This window comes from Xiphophorus couchianus, chromosome 9, assembly GCF_001444195.1.
Source record: "Xiphophorus couchianus chromosome 9, X_couchianus-1.0, whole genome shotgun sequence".
Classification (NCBI taxonomy): Eukaryota; Metazoa; Chordata; class Actinopteri; order Cyprinodontiformes; family Poeciliidae; genus Xiphophorus; species Xiphophorus couchianus.
Window position 1 is genome coordinate 22,361,267 of NC_040236.1, and position 16,145 is coordinate 22,377,411.

Consider the following 16,145-nt stretch of genomic DNA (forward strand, 5'->3'; position numbering starts at 1 on the left):
AGTCAACAATTTCTTAATATTGATGAAAACATAGTGGTTATAAGTGAAATTCACTGCCAGTGGAACAAGACATTTTTTTCCCATATTATAAGCTAAAATGTCTCGTTCCACTGGCAGATTCTTTCGCTCTGAACTGGTACTTTTTCATTAGTCCTAAAATGGTAAATGGACTGAACTTATATAGCGCTTTTGCGATCATTTTGACTACTCAAAGTGCTTTAGACTAGAGTCACATCCATCTAGTCGCACTCAGAAACACGCACACAGTTACAGAGCGAGACGCAGATCAGTAGGCAGTTTGAGGCTTAGTGCCTTGCCCAGGGGCACTTCAACATGTGGCAGGAGGAAGCTGGAGCCGAACATGCAACCTTCTGACGACTGCTCTACCCACAGAGCCCCAGCTCCTACGTTGTGCTGAAAAGTTACTTGTAAGTTAGTTTTGTCTTATTTGAAGTGTACTAAGATATTTATGCTAGAAGCTAAACCAAAAATACTATTTAGTGTCTTGCACTCTCTGGTCTCAACAGACCGAGAGGAGCTTTTGTCACAGGAGTGAAGCAATAAGGTGACACAGTGAGAGGCTGTGTGACTCGTCATCATGAGTCTCATGTGAGAGAACCGGCAGATCATCCAATACTTTGCATTTGGTTTATGCCTGATGGTCTCATTTTCCACTTTGTCTGTAGATCCTGCAGGTGTCACTATTAACCCGTTTTAAATATTTCGGATTATAAGTATTCAGAGTAGACCAAATAAAAACAGCAGGTTTCCTGTTTTGCTTTTGTGCTACAAGAACAAACTTGACTTGACCTGATGTGGACATATTGACAAGTCCCTCAGACGGTTAAAATCTTCTCTGAGCTTTACTCTGGACTCTTCTTTTTCCACTCATCTCATACATCACCAGTATTTTTTTTTCATGTGCTAAAACTGATTGCAGGATTTAGTTTGTGGCACCAGAACAGGAGCAGGAGAGATTTGTGAAATCCTAACCGTTTTTTTTTTTTTTTTTGGTTTTGTTTTTTCTTCTCCTTCCTTGTCGTGTTGCAGGGAATAGACTTTGCCAGCTTCACAGGCTACATGTTTCTTGGAATATGCCTCGTCCTGCTCACCTCATTCCCTTTCCTCAGGATGCTCTACTGGAACAAAAAACTTTACAACAAAGAGTCCATTGAAATAGTTGGTGAGTCACTCATTTGGACCACAGAAATAGTTTGATGAGCATTGAGTTGAGGGCATAAACCTCAGAGGATCGCTGCTGCCTTTGTGTTTCTGCAGTAGTTTTAATTGTAAAACTGTAAAAAATAATGACATTCAGCTTTTAGTTGGTTTAGGTTTGTTTTTTCAGCATTTGTGACAAACCACTAGATGTTATTATGACAAGTTTGCATAAGAGACGTTATTTTTTATGCTACAGGCAGCAAATAAATAATTTTTTTTCATTTTTTAAAAGGTTTGCAGCAACAGTATTGCATAAACACATAAACACATTCCTTAAACGTGTTGACTGTTAGGTTCAATGTATCTTACTGGCTTTTTATGCAACAGACCGACACAAATTGTGAAGTGGAAGGAAAATAGTTCATGTTCTTTAAATAATTAGTATTTGTGTTGAGCGCTACTAACTCACAGCTTTGCATAAGCATTCTGTTACAATTACAGTGGCAAGTAGAATACCCAAAACTATACTCAAATCAGAGCAGCACTGCCTCAGCATATTTCTACTCAAGCAAAAGATAAAACAAAAAGCAGCCATCCAAGAAATTACTCAAGTATAAAAGTATTTTTGTAAGAAGGCTACTTGAGTACTAACCGACCAAAACATCTGATTTTGTGTTTTCAAATGTCGTTATCTTGCAGATAAAAACGCAAAGTTATGTGCAAATTATGGTATTTTAAAGATTGAACCCATACAAATAATACAAATAACATCATTACAAAACAATATGCAGGAGGAAAAACACAACATAAAACTCACGAAGCTGATGGAGAATGTGTCGTACAGGCAAGGCACTTCCAGGGACAGTAGGATCCATAAACGATTCAGTCAGAACAACAAAACGTAAAAACAAGAATTCTCACTTTGGTGTGAATCTATCTAGCCCCTCTCCAGTCATTTTGACCGCCTGAAGTGCTTTACACTAGAGCCACCTCCGACATTTATACACCGATACGCAGGGCAACTTGGGAGGAATGTTGATTTGTGACGTGTGTCAGGAGGAAGCTGGAATCGAACCTACGACCTTCCGACTGCGAGACGACAACTCCACCCACGTTTATGTCTGGCACATTTATGACTAAAACATGTTTGTTTGTTAATCATTTTATTTATTTGTTAGTTTATTCCATTCATTTACAGTTTAAAATGAAACGGGTCTCATGTTGACACGAACAACAGTTTTGAATGAAAAGGAGGAGTTGGAAGAAAAAAATCTTGTATAACCTATTCTTTCTCTCAAAAGTCAATTCGCTATGTTATAAGAAACTAAGTGTCAATCAACCATCAATGTAGATAGATCTTTAAACACAATAAAGATGTACACATATATGTATATATAAAAAAGAAAAATATATATTATCTTGGTAATGATACAGGACTCTAATCAACCAATGTACTTTATTATATCTTGATTTAATGAAGTTACTCAGGATGGGTTGAGTTTCTAGACAGCGTACTGTCTAGAAACTCAACTTCATACTAGTTTCACTCAAGTAAAAGTAATAAATACAGTTTAGTAAATCTACTCTTAAAAGTAATTTTTTTTCCAAAGCATCACTGAAGTAAATAGAATTAATAAAACTACTCACTACCCAAAATATGATATAATTTTTGATTGCAGTGCGACGAACTAGATGTAATTTAAAAAAACATTTTCAAACCTCAGGAAAAAGGAGTAGCTGGTGTCGAACATCATCTACGTCTCGCCTCGGCTCACCGCCCTCGGTAGAGTCTGGTGACCTCACGGCGCCGTCCAGGGCGCCGCCGGGCCGCAGTCAGAAAAGCCTTTTCACTCTGACGTGCAGCTGTTCCTCATTCCCACTAGCCGGCGGTAATAAACGATTCGCTCGTCCAACGTTGCAGCCTGAGACCAGCACGTAACTCGCCCCTCTTATTGTCCTGCTGTCTGAACAACAACTCCTCTAACGCGCTACACCTCAATTGTTTTTATGTATCCTTTTTAATTATCTGGCAGCGGAGAAGAAAGATGCGCTCGCCCATCCCAAATGGTGTCCGGAGTCAGAGGAGGCTCATTTAAAAGGAATTAGGAGCACAGAGTATATTTGCTTTGGAGAATGATTTTGTCTTCCATCCAGGAATCTATATTTTCTTGTGCCGTAATCCTCTTCACTCAAGGCCCTGTGGACTTACATAATGGGGACACTAATAAAACAGACGTTTGTGGGAGATTTTTTTCTTTCTTTTTTTTTTTCTTTAACAATTCTTTCTTGTTTTGAGAAAATCCCAGCAGGGGATCATTAAAGCGGAGACCACCAGGCTTCCCTGTGGTCACCTCAGCTCTCTCATTAAAGGAGAAGCAGGCCGACTGTTCGCTGCCACACTGAGCTAAAAGAAGCCGTTCCCACTCATGAGGGGCCCGTCCCATTCGGACCCGATAACCCATCTGTAAAGCCCAACCCCGTGGACTATCCCGCTTCTCAGCCAGCTTGACGTACAGCGTGCGGGTAAATCAGCTCCGGCCCCCCTGCCACTCCTGGTAATTGTATGGATTTGCTTACAGGAAGGATTTTTTCTTTCTCCACTCCTCCACTTAGATCCTGTTTAGGTCACCTAGCAACCTTCTAAAAAAAGATGGCTCCCACCGGTGTTCGCATGAGAGTCCAGCACCCTCAGGCTGTATTTCTGTTTTAGCACTGGCTGTCCCTGGGCTGGTCAATATGCTGCATTAGTCCCTCTATGGGGGACAGTGTAGCATATTGACCACCAGTGTCTTCTCATTCAGTCTCAGCTGTCAGCCGTTTTGCCCTGTGAATGTGCTGAACTTCATGACTGTGTTGCTGTGGAGGCTCAGCAGAAGCGCAAACCGTGAAAAATTCAACTCAGTCCAAGCTCTGCTGAAGACAGAATCCTGGTCCTAAAAGATGAATCATTCCATATTTAATGCGTTATTTAATCACAGTTCAAGCTGAATAAAGCTCCAAACAGGTACAGAGCCTTCATGATGTGCTGCACTAGGCGCCTTGAAACAAGAAATTGAATTGTATTTAGAATTTCAGTGACTGATTTAATTCTTCTACAGAAAGAGTTAAACACAAAGAACTTCACTTTTCATATATTTTGTCTTTTAAGTTTAACTTACTAGTAAATAGGGGTATAAACATACAGAAGTAATTTTCTTACTCAAATAAGCCACTTTATGGAAAAAAAAAAGCATATTTAATTTATTACAAAGCACATTACTAAGCACACACACACATATAAATGGTTACTCTATTGTTTTATAAGGTAAAAACATGGGATTATATATATATATATATATACGTACAGTACAGACCAAAAGTTTGGACACGCCTTCTAATTCAATGGGTTTCCTTTATTTTCATGGCTATTGACATTGTAGATTCACACTGAAGGCATCAAAACTATGAATAACACATGTGGAAATATGCACTAAACAAAAAGTGTAAAACAACTGAAAATATCCCTTATATTCTAGTTTCTTCAAAGTAGCAACCTTTTGCTGTGATTACTGCTTTGCACACACTCTGCATTTTCTTGATGAGCTTCAAGAGGTCGTCACCTGAAATGGTTTTCACTTCATAGGTCAACCTGCCCTGTCAGGTTAATAAGTGGGATTTCTTGCCTTATAAATAGTCATGAAAATAAAGAAAACCCATTGAATTAGAAGGTGTGTCCAAACTTTTGGTCTGTACTGTATATGTATTTACTAAGTGGAAAGGTTTTACTTTCCATTTAAAAAAAACATTGCATTAAAAGCATAATAAACAAAAGAAACACCCAACAATTACAACAGATTGAGATTATATGTAGAGCAGATTTCAGTGCCACTCCAGATTGTTAAAATGACTTGCAGTCAGAAGAAACAAATTGGAAAAGCTAATTGTTATTTATTGACATTTTATACCTTCAAGATAGTTGGATATATTTAATCTAATATTTAATGCAGCTTTTATTTATTGATTTTTGGTAGCTTTGGTCCTCCATATATCATGTAAATAAATAAGAATTTACATCCTTTTGCTATTCTTATTAATTTTCATTTTACACTTTCAAGATAGTCGGATATATTTAATCTAATATTGAATATATCTTTAATTTATTGATTTTTGGTGCTTTTGGTCTTCTGTACATTTCTGTAGGAGTTGTGCATTGATGCCTTTGTGTGTTTTGCCTCCCCTAAACATGTCTGTTTGTCCTTTAACTCCAGAACTGAAGCATGAGATCCTGGTCTGGAGGCAAACGGCTCAGCGCATTAACCCGGCCAGCCGGGAGGAGACAGCTGTGAAATGCCTTCTGATGCAAAAAGTGCTCAACCTGGAAAATCTGCTCCGCAAGATGATGAAAACCTTCCAGAGGTTAAACGAAAAGCCCACACTGCTCTTCTGTGTCACTCTCAAAATTGCATTTATTACATATCACAGAATTTGTTCTATTTTTCCTTTGTATTTCCAAAAACAAATCCAAATATATCTCATTTTAAAGCTTCACACATCCATCAGATAAAGACAAAATGTATGTTCAGTCAGTGTAGTTGTTAATATGATCGCTTGCCATTCAATTATTTTAATTTTTCTCTCTGGATTAACATGACTTCTGTTATCTTTTTTCAAACAGACAAATTTCTCAGGAGGATAAAAACTGGGAACAAAACATTCAGGAGCTGCAGAAGAAGGTGGCATTTTGATTTTTCCCTTCAGAAATATTTCTCTCTCTGTAGGAGTTGTGCAGTGATGCTATCTGAGTAATGAAGTGGGCTGAGTCTTTGAAAGTTCACTTTAGACAAATACCATCAGATCTGTGATAAAAATCAGCTTTTCAAAAGCCAAGGAAAATATTCATTATATATATATATCTTTTTTTTTTTTTTTACTCCACAGCACAGAATAACAGACACGGTTCTGTTGGTGAAATGTGCCTCCGTCCTTGCTGTGGTGATCTTCATGTTCTTTCTCAACTCCTTTGTTCCCAGCATTCATCTGGAGCTGGGTAAGTGCTGCACTGTCTTCATCAGGCCTACTCTCGTCTTCACTGACAAGTTCTACCAAAATGTGAACTTGGTTATGTTTTCTTTTCGAACCATAATCGTGACAAAAACCCTCTGCGGAGCATGATTCTTAACATGCTTCGGGACGAGATGTTACTAAAGGCCACTTTGACAAATTAATTTCGTGTTGAACCCTCTGTGTATTCAATCTGAAACACTTTATCTACACACTTTCACATGACAGGAGCGCACTCTGGCATCTGAATGTGGTGAAAATGACTTCCTGGAACTTAAACTGAGCATCAGAATGTGTCTTGTATTATTTAGAGAACGGTCTGGTTTAAAGACAGAGGACAATTTTCAGACTGATCGAATAGTAATAGAAAGGCAACACTAGCAGGTGGTGGCGATGTAATGATGAGGACTGAGGAGGATATTTTTTGCACACTTTGGGTCCCTTAGTAGAGCATAATTTAAACACAACGGCCTCTTTAATTTCTATAAGGAGCGGCGCTGCTAGTAGCAGACAACAGAAAATCCACATTGTTAAATTTAAATAGCCTAAACCTGGTTTCTTAAACATGACGGTGAGTTTTTAGTTTTATTTTACTCCAATGAACTGAATCGAATATGCCACCTTTGGGATGTGGTGAAACTGGAGATTCGGATCATGGATGACAGCTGACAGAGACCTATAGAAACTATCATGTCAATAAGAACCAACCTTTCTGAGCAGTGTTTCTGATACCTTGAATCTGTTCCATGGACAATTCAGACGGCTATATCCAAACCCCATACAAACATGTTGTACCTAATAAAGTGGCTGCAAATGTTGTCACAATGACCAGATAATCACATCACTTCAGCTCATGCTATGTTATGCAAACGCTCAGTTTGCACTGACGCACATTCACTCGCTTCACCTCGGCATGCTGAACGCTTGGAGTGCCTTCAGCTGAAAGCAGCTTTGCATACTTTCTGATCAGTTCAGCTTAAAATGATTTGACTAATTGGGAGAATCTGTACAGCACAGATAATTCACCTTCAGTCAGATTAGAGGCTGATGAAAGCTTTCCGGGGAATTTTACACCAAATAGACATCATCAAAATGAACTAATGTACTGTATAAACATACAAGGAGTTGATACTTTCCCCCCACATCTAAACTAAAGTAACAGTTTTTGATACGGAAGATAACGCACTGTGAGAGAGGAAACAGTCATTTTGATAGCAGCTTCAACATACTTGAACAAATCTATATTTTTTCATTTGTTTTAAAAAAAAAAGTTTGTTCTTATATTAGTGGCCCTGTATCTTGTTCGGGTGTTCAAAATGTCCCCAGAGATTAGAAAGGCAGTTTAAAATAGTTACATTTCAAAATCATTTTAAATAAAATATGCAGCCCACTAAGCGTATTTTTTGTAAACTGCTCTCAATTTAGAAATGGCCTCTGTTGACAGGATAGGGGGTTTGTCATATTCTTAAGCACTTTTCTGAGTCAGGCCTTCACAAATAAGCCTCTTTTAATGAGTTTATCAAAGGCATGTTTTCATCGCCAACACCTGAAAAGATTAAAGCCTAATGAGTCAAAGTGGCTCCTGTAGGTTTTTACTTCTGTTTGACATGCGCAGGATTGCGATCACCAGTGTTTTGGGTAATTATTGGAGCTATAGCAGAGCTTAGAGTTAGTGTAGCAACACACCTGTCGGGTTCTAAAGTTGAGTAAGAAAATGACTCATCACTCAGTCAAAATGCAGCTTTTGTAGTTTCCATAAAGTTGATGAAATTGTGCGTTTGTGGCGTTGAAAGTGGAAATCGTCCATAAAAATCAACATCAACATGTATATTTTGTTTTAATTACAGCTGCAAGTCTTATAAAGTATGTCACTGTGAACTTTTTTTTTTTTTTAACTCTTTAGTGTTGTTCATCTAGAGAGTAAAATTTTGCCCATGCCAGTCACACCCAGACTCTGTTTGATTTAGCTCTGGACTTTGACTGGGCCACTCCTAGCTAAACTAGCCCCATTCAGTATGGCTGCATGTTGAGGACTGTTGCACTGCTGGAGAGATGAACTTCCACCCGAGTCTTAAGTCTGTTTCAGCCACGAAAAGGTGAGCCGTTCCTGATGTTGTTGAAAAACGTCCCCACACCATGACGCTGCCAACACCATGCTTCACTCTGCAAATGAGCAAGAAAAAACAATGTGTGGTGCTACTAAAAAAAAAACTTTTGCTAGATTCAAAATGTATTTTGACTTGTATTAATGTACTGCCAATGTACAAACACTTTATTAGCACTATTTTGTTGCCTTCCTAAAATAATGGCCTGGCATTTATTTATTTTTTGTTGCTGCTAAAAGTAATTTTAGTTAAAAAAAAAAACAACAAACGAAACAAACAAAAAAAAAAACCCTCTTCTTTCTTTCCAAAGGATGTTTTAGGCAAAAAAGTAAAAATAAAATATTTTATTTAATATTTTATTTTAGGAAGGTGGTGATATTAAAATAAAATTTGCTATTTTTATTTAACCTTTAAAGGACAAAAATCCACTGAGATCAAATACTTCTTTTTCAAGGCAGTGCTAGCCAAGAGGCAGCAACAAACACAAGACATTCGCAGCTCAAGGAAAAATGCCGAGCCATGAAAAACGGGTGCATGTCATTGAATCGGCCTCAAGAACATTTAGTTTGGATGTCGAAGCACTAAACAAGAAGAATTCAGTCAGTCTAGAAGTTTCTTGCTCCAAAAAGAGGCAGCAGAGTGAATGAAAACGTTCTTACTCAGTTCAGTAAGAGCAACAGGGACAGAAAGAATCAGCAAATAATGTGAGTGAAAAACATAAGAGTCAAATTTTGTCAGTGCCATTGCAGTGCAAATATTAGCAGGAAACTATTGTTGCACTTCAAAGCATTTTTAATTTGCTTTAAAACTGGTGTTAAAGTTCATTTTCTGAGAGTGCTATTATAGACAAAGAAATTCACACAAATTAGCATAAATTATTTTCTTTTAGACTTTTTGTGAAAAACAGTTATGTAAATTCTTAAAAAGTCAAATTTACTGATTGAACGCACATTCAAAGTGCATTCCTTTTTTTTAAAATCAAGTAACATGTCAAAGTATGACTACATTTACACTACACTTAATTAGAGCATTTTCAGTTTCATTCATGTTCCAGCAAACGTCATCCGAGTCAAAGATGAACTCTGTGTTCTCCATTTAAACGAACACAAATATGCTGCTGCTGTCAGCTACACGCGGTTTTCTGCACGACGCTGCTGTGTTTGCCGTCAAGTGTCTGTGTCCGTCTCAGCGGCCGCGCCGAGTTAATTACAGCCGACCGTTTGGGCGACATTCATCAAACGGGAGTGACCCCGCCGCACTGCGTGTCCTGTCGCACTTGGAGGGGGGCCGACGCCCGCTCAAACACACATCGCTCATTGAGGCGCGCCGGTCGGAGTCAGGGTTGACTGCAGCTGCCGGTCGGCCGGGTCTATTTGTTCACACGCTCCTTCAGAATTGAGTCTCATTAAAATTTCATTAGCTTGACATGTTAGGATTTAATTGCTGCCTGATTGTTCTCCAAGTGATTCGACTCCGGTGCGGGGAGTCGGATCCACTGTGGTTGGGGCGAAACCGCTGTGATTGCCATGCTTGCGTTGCCACCACTGTGCTTGGAATGGACCAAGTGCAAAAATGAAAACTTTAAAGTTCTACCTTATTAATCTCTACAGCACTTGGTGTTAGATTCCTTTATTTAAACAGTTCTAGGATCTAGAAAGAGTATCTGCCCCCTTACTCAGTTCTTTAGGTGCCTGTAAGAGAAAAAGCCCCGTATGCTTTGGCCTCATACTGTGACACTGGATGTGACATTTAGCTGCTATTAGGAGTTAATGGGAGATGAAAACAGCGCTGGTGTTTCAGGCAAATCATGGTTGTCCGGATAATTCATTCAATCATTTGCCACTACACAATTTTCTCTGACATTTTCACTGGAACTCTCTGCTTTTGCGAGACATTTGGAGTCAAAAGAAATACATTTTCTCCCTTATGCTGTTGAACTGTGGCAGTGACTAACAGCTATGGTTAGCTAAGGCTGATTCTTGTAAAAATGCCTCAAAGTACCATTGAGTTTTCACATTCCAGTCTGTGCAGCATGTCAAGAAAATCCGAGCTCATCCCACTTCCCCATGCTGGAGATTTTAGTTTAACAGTAATAATAAAGTTATCTTTAAAATGAATCACTCAAGTGACATCAGGGCCCAACAGTAGACTTAAGTGTCAATAAAATAAATCTAGTTGTGTGTGTTGTTTTGTCTCATGCAAACTTTGCTTTAATTCTACTTTTTTCTATCTAATCATAAAAAATCATAGTCAGTCAGAGAGAGTCATTAAACAGGAAAAGCAGGTTTCCTGGAAAAAGAGGAAGTTTCCAGCCTGCAGATTTATAAAAATAGCTGAGACTATTTTAAAGCATGAAAGTTTTAAAAAATTAAATCTAAACATTATTAGTAATTGGATAAGATTCAAAGTAAAATACTTATATGAATATTGGTTTACTTGTAATAATACACTTATATTTGTGGGAACTACAAGAAAAACAAGTAACTGTAACTTTAGTAGTAAATAATTAGAATCATGTATTATTCTTGGTTTCTTTTCAGAAAAACATCTGTAATAACTCACATTAAGATCATAATAAGAGTAACTAATAAGTAATGGTTATAAAATTATAAATGAATGCTAAATCAGAGAAGCTGAAGAAAATAAATGTGATATAAATGTGATTTTGACATTAAATTTGAAATGGTGTAAAAAGGTGTAACTGCAATTAAACATCACTGATATGTTGGAGGTAGAGAGTAGGTGAAAGGTTGTGCAGGCAATGGACACAGGAGGTTGAGCAACCCTGAGACATTAGCACAGACATCAGGAAATGTCTGTAAGACAGTGATGGATATGAGATCATCTGTCTAAGCAGACAGCAGGCGCACCAGGGGGGTGGATAAACCCTATAAAAGGTGGGTGCAAAAGAGGAACCTTTTGTTGGATCCTCCGGGCAGCTTCGAGCCAAGATCGAGATGGACAAAGAACTCTGCAGCTGAAGAAGAGCCGGGGCCACAGAGCCGGAGACTGTCCTGCACATGGAGACCAACCCGTCTGGCCCACAATCTGTGGCTTCGAATCGCACTTCTCTCATCGGCTGGGTTCTGACCCCAAAGACAAAGATGAAGACAAAGACAAGGAAGAAGAACTGGTGCCTTTTTTCCTGCCAGCACCAAGTCCTGTGTGACCTCAGCATCCATGCGGAGAGGAGGCTCATCAGACCTGCGGAGATCCTGGCCTTCATCGATCAACATCTTCCTCCTGTTGCAACACCTTCTTCATCATCGTGCCAGGTCTGGGGTTCGAGGCGCCAAACTCCGTCCGTCTCGCTCTAAGGTCCCTTTTTTAGTTCTCAGTATCAGCAGTAGGGAAAGATAGACTAGATGATTGATTTTACTTATTTGATTATTTCTGCTACTGAATTAAGCTGTACTGACCCTTGCAAAAAATGCCTTACTAATAAAATATTTAGCATAAAGAAAATCTAAAGATGTTGTGGACATTCAGTTAATGAGTCACCTTAAAGTTCTTTGATGGTTGTAAAATAGCTGTGATGTTTGATTCTGGAGAGGAAGAGGTGGAAAATGTTTTTAGGTTGCTGGTAGCCCATATTTAAAACCTCATCCTTGGGACTCGCCCGAGTCACTAAAACCTACCTGGTTCAATAACAAATGCAAGTTGCAAAATAGAGAACGAGCGACCGTTAACAGGTGTGCTCTGTGAAACTAGTTGGCTGTAGGCTGCTCAGTCTGGCTAATTCACAGGGGGAAGAAGGGTGGGACACCTGGATGTAGGCCGTCAGATAACCAGGCGAATCGTTTCTCGAAACCAGCTTAAACAGAGTTTACTTCAGTTCTGGACAGGGTAAATCCCAGCAGATTTAGGAAACTCAACGGACCCGTTAGACGGAGAGCTGGTAGCACATCTCCCCTCTCAGAAGAGGAAGTACGAGAGTGAGAGAGTAGAGACAGAAAGGAGGGGGGGGGTGTTGCGCAACAACAAGCATTAACTACGTCCCCTCTATCCTGACTCTGTCACTTTCTTAGTTTGCCCTCCTCCTCTCTACATCCCTTCAGTTGTGAAAGCCGTTCCCAAAGGTCTGAGCCAGGCCAATTATTGCTGCTTACCTGTTTAATCAAATTTTCTCCGAGTGGATGCACATCCACCCCTCTTTCAGAAACGCTCTCTATCGGCACCAGCTCATGTGCTCCAGCTTAGAACATGTTTTTTTGTTTGTTTTTTTTAATCGGAACGAGTTAGCATTGCATGAAGGAAGTCATTTATGTAGCGTAACTTGCAAGAGTGTTGAAACTACAGCGACATTCTGGTTTGCTTTTGGTGTGCTTTCTGTAAAACCTTTTATTATCTCTGAAAAAGTGCGAATCATTGTGAATACATGTCATAAAACAAAGGACAGACGCAGGTGTATGTTTAAAACAATTTGATGCTTTAAAAGCAACATTTTTCTTGTGATCAAATATTTACGTTTCATTGTACAAACCACAAACTTCATTGGTTTTACTGGGATTTTAGGTAACAGGTGTTGAGAATAAATAATTCAGTGTTTTCCTCTGTCTCTTTTAGCTATTTGCATGCTCATATACACACACGCCCACGCACACACACACACACACACACACACACACACACACACACACACACACACACACACACACACCTACACACACATAGAGCACAAAGCTGTATGTTAGTCCTAATAATGAAATTCATGACTTCCACTCACTGACTCTTCTTCAACCTCATACATCAAGAACCAAAATGGAGAAAGGATAATTCTCCACACAGACCAACATAAAACATTGCAAAATTATAAGGAGTAAAAAAAATAAAAAAGTTCACCTGTTTTTACCAACAAATATTGTCATACAAATTCATCCATGTTGGACGAATTTGTATGAATTTTTATTCAGTTCCCTTTAGTTATTCCCTTAATATTAAACCAAAATAGAACTTTAAAGCCTGCATGTAAAATGCTGTTTGTGGCAAACAACTAACACTGCACATCTCATTGAACGCACCCTTACCAAGGAGCAACATGGTGGAGGAAGTAGCAGATTTCCTTGCAAATACACCTAAAGTAGCACCAGACAATCAACTGGTGAGTTTTTCATAATAAATATGAGCAAAACTTTGTCAATATTTTGCTGATGTCGAAAAAACACAATCATCAGATAACGTCGCACCACGATCCTCCTACCGCTTCCTGTCGTCTTCTTCGTGTTTTCCGCCAGTAGTAATGTCAGGTCGTTGATCACGTGACTTGGGTGATGTGAAAGAAACGTTTCCACAGAGGCTTTGCAAATTAATCTAATTTCGATACAGCTGAAAATCACTTAATCTTTTTTAGCGAAAAACGTGTTTTCAAAATTGACATGTTTCCATTAAGCAAATTTATTTTTAACTGCAAAAAGGGACTGTTGAATGAGTCATGTGTTAGAATGATATAGTCCTGTATGTATATCAAAGTCCTGTCCTAAAGTCTAAAAAAATTAGAGAATTAGACGCTTGAAAATGTACATTTCCTAATGCTCTCTGTCTGAACTAACTGAACTGGGACTGTTTTGCAAAGATGAATTGGCGACTGCTTCAGTCTGGAGACCAACTTACAGTAGTAGTCCCACTAAGACGTGTAGCTCTTGCCGTAGAAAATGTGGTCCTGCAAAATATTGATTCTGAAGGGCTGAACGCAGAGCATCCCACTTCTTGTTGGTTCGTTAACTAAAATCCCAATTAAACACCCGGATGTTTGAGGTTACAGACGGAAAAAGTCTAGGAGGTATGAATATATTTAGAATCTACTCTCTTATCGTAAATTTAAAACTAAAATTGGTCTCGGATGGAGATTTTGTCAGAGTTCCAGATGATCACCAGGTGATGTTTCCTTTGCTCTCTCTCTCAGGTTGGATCGCCATCCTGGGGGCCCTTTGGCTCCTAGTTCTGGCCGACGTCCAGGACTTTGAGATCATCCTGCACCGGGTGGAGTGGGCCACTCTGCTGTTCTTCGCGGGCCTCTTTGTTTTAATGGAGGTAGTGACCATGCAGTCCTTATGTGTGACGTTTAATAAAAAGAGCGTGTTTTTGCTTATCACTGCTAAAAATCCAAAGAGGGGTCAAACATTAATGCCTAAGAAAAAAACATCTTAAATAGTCCATCTTTGACAAACAGCTTCACCTGATGATAAAAGAAGGCGCCTCATAAGTTAGCTTAGCCACACTGACAGCCCGCTTGGGTGTGACCTAAATGCAGTTTGGCAGTGAGCTCACATTGTGAAAAGTAATTACCTTTTTCTTCACCGACCAGCCGCGCTGCGCAGGGAAAGGAAAAGGTTGTCGACACAACGGGATATTTTGTTGTTTTTTTTTCTTTTCTGCCTTTTCGACTCTTGGGCACGAATGTGGCCAAAACTATTTGTTGGAATCATTGAAGTCTGTATCGTGTTAGACAACCATCTCCCTCAAGGACTACCTTCTATATGTTTATATATATATTTAACTCTCAGTGTCGGGTATGATAACAAGAATGCATTTATCTCCATCTGGTTAATGACTGCTAAATAGAAGCCAAATTGCTTTTCTTCTCTTTCTTCCCACCTCTAAGTAATTTTCTCTTGACTTTTTTTTCTTCTCTCCCCTCTTTATTATTGATCCCCTTTTCATTTTTCAGGCTTTAGCCCAGCTGCAGCTTATCGATTATATTGGAGAGCAGACTGCGCTGCTGATAAAAGTGAGTCCTTCCTTCTTGACTCGCAGCCTCGGCCATCGTGGCTCAGGTATCTGTTCGGCTGGCATAACTGATAATTGGGCACAGGTGACTTGATATTGCATTTTTATGCATATTGATCCTTTGGCTCCGCACAAGCTCTGAATTCAATTATTTTGTTTACGTCTCTCTCGCTCCTGCCGGCGGTTGACTGAGCTCGCTGGTCATTTTCACCCATATTCTTGCCCCGGCGCGAGGTGCGAGCGAGTTGCCTCTTAGCGGAAAATTGAAGCAGTAATGGGGACGTCAGCCCACGTTTAGACACTGGTCCTGTCTGAGGCTAATAATCACACATGACAGGCGGTGTGCTATTGTGGATCCTTAAGTTGGTGAGTTTCCCCTAACGACGGACAGCGTGCCAGGTAGAGCCGCACCGTCTCTCTGTCATGGCCCCGACTGGAGGCAAAGGGGAAAAGAGAAATAGTTTCTTTTTATCCGGTTGAAGGTGGGAGAGAAAAGAGAAGCTCAAGAAGATTCAAACCAGAGACCTTCTCAGACTTGGAACATCTGCTGCTGGAGTCCTAGAAGCATGGGGTGGGCGATGTAGACTTAAAAATACCAAAGCAGACACCAAACATACTTATCTCAAAGCCAAAATACTATAGAAGTTCATGCTTCCGTAAATTTATTTACATTGTGTCTCAAAGCTTCAGGATGTTTTATTTTTTATTTTTTACATGCATTAGCATAACCGCTAACGATCTAACATTGATTAGTGCACTCAAACGAGTTTGCTTTACATTGGCAAAACCCAGAATTTGCAGGTGACATTGTAACAGTCAGCTGCTGTCCAATGAAAAATGTGAATGTTTCAGGGCCAATCCGCTGCTGTTGCAGGATCCAAACATTAAATGGCATCAGGTTAAATTCAGACAACTGGAAGAGCCTATTTGGTTTATTAAGTTCCCAGACTGGCTGATGTGGGAACACCATGAACTGTCGCTCTGATTGTTTCCCCTCCCAGGCGGTGCCAGAGGACCAGCGCCTGGCTGTGGCCATTATCTTGGTGTTGTGGGTCTCCGCTCTGGCTTCTTCTCTCATCGACAACATTCCCTTCACTGCCACCATGGTAGGCC

General features: G+C 39.6%; 1 protein-coding gene across 1 annotated transcript in view; it reads left to right on the top strand.

Moving 5' to 3' along the window:
- The window catches only part of oca2 (oculocutaneous albinism II), a 53,245-nt gene that overhangs the window by 23,924 nt on the left and 13,176 nt on the right, over positions 1-16,145 (top strand). Inside the window, exons 15-21 of the mRNA XM_028027867.1 lie at positions 1,051-1,183; positions 5,409-5,556; positions 5,816-5,873; positions 6,079-6,187; positions 14,209-14,336; positions 14,974-15,033; positions 16,034-16,138. Of these exons, the coding sequence (XP_027883668.1) occupies positions 1,051-1,183; positions 5,409-5,556; positions 5,816-5,873; positions 6,079-6,187; positions 14,209-14,336; positions 14,974-15,033; positions 16,034-16,138 (741 nt within the window). The remainder of the gene's footprint in view (positions 1-1,050; positions 1,184-5,408; positions 5,557-5,815; positions 5,874-6,078; positions 6,188-14,208; positions 14,337-14,973; positions 15,034-16,033; positions 16,139-16,145) is intronic.